This window comes from Ochlerotatus camptorhynchus, unplaced genomic scaffold (assembly GCF_037179485.1).
Source record: "Ochlerotatus camptorhynchus isolate MF236.1 unplaced genomic scaffold, CSIRO-AGI_Acam_v1.1 ptg000002l, whole genome shotgun sequence".
Taxonomy (NCBI): domain Eukaryota; kingdom Metazoa; phylum Arthropoda; class Insecta; order Diptera; family Culicidae; genus Ochlerotatus; species Ochlerotatus camptorhynchus.
The window spans coordinates 5,375,301-5,381,300 of NW_027040494.1; the positions used below are offsets into that span (position 1 = coordinate 5,375,301).

Here is a 6,000-nt window from a genome sequence, read left to right on the forward strand (position 1 = left end):
GAGCGCAGGGTGGTGTTCCGAGAGGCCAGGGCTGCACTGAAACGAAAGATAAAGCTGAGCAAGTCAAATAGTTTCAAGGAGTTGTGCCGCGATGCCGATGCCAACCCCTGGGGCAACGCATACCGAGTTGCGATGGCGAAGATCAGAGGCCCAACGATGCCGGTTGAAATGTGTCACAACAAGCTGAAAGTCATCGTGGAGGGACTTTTCCCACAGCATGACCCAACGAACTGGCCACCTACACCATATGGCGAGGTAGATGAAGACAACGTTGAACAAGTCTCCAACGAGGAACTCATAGCAGCAGCGAAAGGGTTGAAAGCGAATAAAGCTCCCGGCCCGGATGGAATTCCCAACGTGGCGTTGAAGGCGGCGATCCAGACGTTCCCGGACATGTTCAGGATGGTGCTGCAGAAATGTCTGGACGATGGTCAGTTCCCTGATAGGTGGAAGGTACAAAAGCTTGTGCTGTTGCAGAAGCCCGGAAAACCGCCGGGGGATCCTGCATCGTATAGGCCAATATGCTTGCTGGATACTGTAGGAAAGCTCTTAGAGAGGATCATCCTCAACAGGCTGACGAAATGCACGGAGAGTGAACACGGATTGTCGGAGAGACAGTTTGGATTCCGGAAAGGGAGATCGACGGTGGATGCAATTCGGACAGTGATTGACAGAGCCGAGAAAGCTTCCAAACAGAAGCGGAGAGGAAATCGATACTGCGCCGTGATTACGATCGATGTCAAGAATGCATTCAATAGCGCCAGCTGGGAGGCCATCGCCAAGGCGCTCCATAGAATGAGGGTTCCAGGCTACCTCTGCAGGATTCTAAGTAGTTATTTCCAGAACCGGGTCCTTGTCTACGTGACAGACACGGGGCAGAAATCACTTAGAATCACGGCGGGGGTTCCCCAAGGCTCCATTCTAGGTCCCACGCTGTGGAACGGAATGTACAATGGCGTGCTGACGCTCAAGCTGCCCAAAGGAGTTGAGATCGTTGGCTTTGCGGACGATGTCGTCTTGACGGTAACCGGTGAGACGCTGGAAGAAGTGGAAATGTTGGCGGCTGAGGCGATAGATACGATTGGTAACTGGATGCAAGGAGCGAAGCTGCAGATAGCCCACCACAAAACAGAAGTGATGTTGGTCAGTAACTGCAAAGCAGTGCAGCGGGCAGAAATTACCGTTGGAGAGCACACCATTGCTTCGAAGCGCATGCTTAAGTATCTGGGAGTGATGATCGACGACCGGCTAAACTTTAATAGCCACATCGAATATGCTTGCGAGAAGGCGACGAAGGTCATCAACGCAATAGCCAGAATCATGCCGAACAATTCTGGTCCAAGCAGCAGCAAGAGACGTCTTCTGGCTAGTGTTTCCTCATCAATACTAAGGTACGGAGGTCCAGCCTGGATTGAAGCGCTGAAAACGAAGCAGAACCAAAGGAAATTGAGCAGTACGTTCCGGCTCATGGCCATGCGAGTCGTGAGTGCGTACAGAACCATTTCGATGGAGGCAGTATGCGTTATCGCCGGTATGATCCCAATCGGCATCACCTTGGCGGAGGACTACGAGTGCTATATGACGAGAGAAACCAGAGGAGTACGAAAAATGGTGAGAACGGAGTCGATGGCTAAGTGGCAGCAGGAGTGGGATGCAGCAGAGAACGGTAGATGGACACACAGGCTAATACCGACTCTTTCGACCTGGGTAAACAGGAAGCATGGAGAAGTCAACTTCCACTTGACGCAGTTCCTGTCTGGTCATGGCTGCTTCAGGAAGTACCTGCATCGGTTCGGACACACAACGTCACCCTTCTGTCCGGAGTGTGGGAATGTGGAAGAATCACCAGAGCACGTGGTCTTCGAATGTCCTAGATTTGATGATGTGCGAGAGGATATGCTCGCCCTTAGCACGGAGAATGTCGTCGAAGAAATGTGTCGAGAGGAGGGCACCTTTAACGCCGTCAGCAGAGCAGTAACGCAGATCATGTCAGCGCTGCAGCGAAAATGGCGGGAAGACCAACTAGAAAGTAGTAATGTGCTCACACAAGTGCGAACTGAAAGCCGAAGCCGGGAGAACTCTCCGTCAGAGTAGGCTGTATCCACCACCAGGGATAACCGAGTAGAACGTGACGCTGGGAGATAAATGGCTCACAAATTGGAGAGACGATCAGCGAACTGGAAGCGCCAATTAGCTGAGGTAAAGTGAGGTGCGTAATGCACGGCCCCCTCCGAAGTAATACGACAAGTGGTTCCGGGGGAAAAGGGCAAGGCGTCTAAGGAGGTTTTAGTGCGGTAAGAATCCCACACACCGTGTCACCGCGACTGTGCGCCCAGTCGTCAAGCGGTGGCACGATGGCCTTTTTGAAGGTTTCCTCCTTGCCAAAAAAAAAAAAAAAAAAAAAAAAAAAAAAACACACACACACAGACATGTTCCGATCTCGTCGAGCTGAGTCGAATGGTATATGACACTCGGCCCTCCGGGCCTCGGATCGATAGTCGGTTTTTCAAGTGACATCTATACCCTTCTTTGTAAGAAGGGTAAAAATGTTTATTCTAGACAATTCAAAGGATATAATCAGCACTGTGTGTTTGTTTAAAATTCTCATTCATTGCAAGCAAACATTTCATACTGAAATAAAATCAAAAACACCAACTTGATGCTACAGCACAAGCTAGAACGTGCTCGAAATTCCTAAAGGCCCATGCTCAAAGTTTTCTCCTTAAACAAATAATTCATCGGTTCGTCAATGATGGACTACCGTAGAAACCAATCGATTGGTCGCTGTTGAAGTGAATATATACATGAGTCAAATAATGGAAACCTCCATTCAATAACCATTAATTCATTGGCAACATAATTTGAGTGATTAACGACGACACCACTGAGCAGTGCGAAGACTAGTGTGACTTCAACTTTTTCCTGGTATTTCCAGTGTTAATTGTATATTCTCAACAGATGCACACGGGGAACTGGCTTGCAGACTTCCTCAGTGTCTTGCACTTATTATATACGTACCTTAAAAAATGTCCGCTCTTCTCTATGCGCATGAAGCGTTAGAAATGGGTTCCTTTCTCATTTTGGATTTGCTTTTCTTTGGTAGATACGTCTACAATGTTGGGTCCTCACATGTAAGTTGCAGCTATGATATAACCGTCGTTGCTTAGTGGTTGTCGCCCAGCTGCCGTGCAGTAAATGCATAGTAAAATAGAAAGCGATATCCAGTTTCCGAGTCTGGTGCCATCTGCTTTCTGATTGATGAGCTGCCGTCAATGATTTATTTCAATCACAACATACGCCAATTTTATTTCAATGCATCAAGAGCTATAAATTCGTCTGATGGTGACATGATTGTCAGACAGGGAAATGGTACATTAATTCTGCCCACGATGTCCGTATTGGTTCATCTTGTCACGTTCTTCTCAGTTGCAAGCGATTGATTAGAATTTTTCGGATGATTATTTTTCAATGAGTTCATATTTTCAATAAACAATATATTCATCTGTTTTCAGAATAAACTTAACAACTTTCTTATTACCTATCAAGTCTTTCAGGAATGAGTTTAAATAAGGTGAAATACTGTAATGTATGAAATGATTCGCCTATTCCGAATGCTTGTGTTCATGGTGATGCTTCACTTCCGGTTCGTGATGAGCCAACGGTTCATGTTGGATCCTCTTGACGACTGCCTTGAACCCGTGCACGGGATCTGCAGTGTACTCTACGATGCGAGTGCTGCCATCGGAATCGAACAGAGTGTAGGCTCCCTTAACGACATCTCCGTCCCGTTCTTCCCAGTGGCTCTTGTGATCTCCGGTATGGGGATCCTTTACTCCGTAGTCGAACTTGTACTTGGCGTGTGCGAAGTAATCGTGGGGAACTTCGATGTGGTCTCCGTGATGTTCAATTTTGTGGTGCTTCTCCAACTCCTGGTGGTGTTCTTCTTGTTGAGGAGCGTGTACTCGGTACGCCGAAACGGCAACCGCCATACAGGCCATGAAGCAAACGAACTGGTGAAAGAAGAAATAGAACATTTACTTGCCAATTAGTAAACCGGTCGCGAGAAAACGAAATTTATGTATTCCACTCACTTTCAGCATGATTGAAGTGGGTGCTTTTTCTTCAAAAACAAAACTATACTACTGTGCACTGGAACGGCTGCTCGGGAGTTGTCCAATGTTTGATGGCTCTCGGTTGAATGATATAATTAAAGCACTTCTACTAGTTTTTATAGCGAAAAAACAATAGATACCGAACCGCCACCGCACTCAGTCAGTGCCGGGAGAAATGGTTCGATTCGATGTGTTTCGTGCCGATTCTGTCTAAACGCCACCGACGCCGACGTCAGTGCATAGCATCAAGACACTCCGTTGAGACCTTACATGCCGTGAGAGTAAGAGAGGCTTCGCCAAGTTGTAAATGTACCGAAGATATTACATAAAACAAAAAAGTAATCGACAGGAAAAATCGCTCAGCACGGATTAACTTGGACTGTCCATTGAACCGGTACGATTGTTGGGGTCTAATGAAGTCACAATAATTTAATTAGCACTCGTTTACAATCAATTTATGTGCTGCTGCAGCGCGGAAAACTGCAGTGATCTGAGTGCGCCGATGAAAGGAGTCCAAAAAAGAGCATGAAAATTGAAAAATTACCGCCGGCGCCGGATGATGTGTGCCGGTTTCGCGCGCTGTGGGAGATTAATTCTGCAGGGCGTATGCACTGTGTAACTGTGCTGCTGGGAAACTGCATATTATTTCGGTTAATCTTCCTACTGTGTAACAGCATGATCTTCAAATTGGGTGGGTGGAGAAATATCTTTCCAAGACTGCAACAAAGTTAGTATACAGCTACGTACACGCCACTGATGCTACGCATTTTGTTCTACATTTCGAATTTTTTTTATAGCATAATTTGTTTAGAATTCCATTAAGCAGTTTAAAACAGCACTTTTGAAACGTTTCCCCAAAAAAAAAAAAATGCATTCTACACACTTAGATTGGCAGCACCCGGCAGGCTCGGCATGTATTTTTACTGAGATCTCAGAAAAATTTATGTTTGTTAGCCGAGATCTCGGCAAAGTTCCCATTTGTTAATTGAATCCCGGCAAATTTTTCATTGAGATCCACGTAAGTGTGTACTACGCTAAATTTATAATTTTGTGGAAATGGTTAAATACGAGGGGGGCGACACATCTAGATCTCAATTATAGATGCTCAACAAATCTCACACTAGCGAATCGATCTTCGAAAAACCTTCTTTCATTTCTCGCATCTACTTGCATCGCACATCACTTTTATTGCAGGTGATCTTCAGAATCGTCATCAATCTTCTTTCTATCTACTCAGCGTGCGTGCAGCTAACCCCAGCAAAACACAATTTTTCCTGCATTGTAGATGGAGTCACCCCCCTCGGTAAAATATGGAATTTTAACTGTTCCTAAAAAACCTATCAGAAAAGTCTGGTGTTGAGATCAGCTGACATATTTTACTTAATTTTGAACGGTGTCGTATCATAAAAATGATTTTATGTGAAAAACTGAATTTTGTTGCCTACATTTAGCCGTATTTTAAACAATTTTCCAAAAACAAATATTGATTTTTTTTTCATTAAACATAACTTAAAAGGTGTCCCACATCGCATTGCATCACGAAAAAAAAACGCTGTAGAAAATTACCTATTTGGTATTTTCTCATGAAAATTTGGGTAGAATTAGTTTAGAGTGTATTGTTTACACAGTATTTTTATCGCTATCAGTTTTTCGAAAGTTGGAAAAAATGGCGTCACCCGAAATTTTTGATTTTGCGCAAGCACCTGGAAAATCCTCAACTCTCTCATCGGAATTGGAAAACAACTCGGAATCGTGCAGTCAACGGTGAGTCCTGTGATTAAACGTTAAAACGAAACTCTGAGCATCGAACGGAAGGAGAAATGTGGTCAGAATGGATGTTCTATTAGTGATCAGGATCACAAGCGTGTCGTGAAAGCGTTAAAGCGGA

The 6,000-nt window shown here is 45.1% G+C and overlaps 1 protein-coding gene across 1 annotated transcript; it reads right to left on the reverse strand.

Moving 5' to 3' along the window:
* Window positions 1–3,477: 3,477 nt before the first annotated feature.
* On the reverse strand, window positions 3,478–4,186 carry LOC135707617 (cuticle protein 19-like). Its single transcript, XM_065229505.1, has 2 exons — window positions 4,092–4,186; window positions 3,478–4,010 (listed from the first exon to the last, which is right to left on the reverse strand). The coding sequence occupies exons 1-2, from the start codon at window positions 4,098–4,100 to the stop codon at window positions 3,603–3,605; spliced, it is 417 nt and encodes a 138-aa protein (XP_065085577.1). The 5' UTR covers window positions 4,101–4,186; the 3' UTR covers window positions 3,478–3,602.
* Between the last annotated feature and the right edge of the window lie 1,814 nt (window positions 4,187–6,000).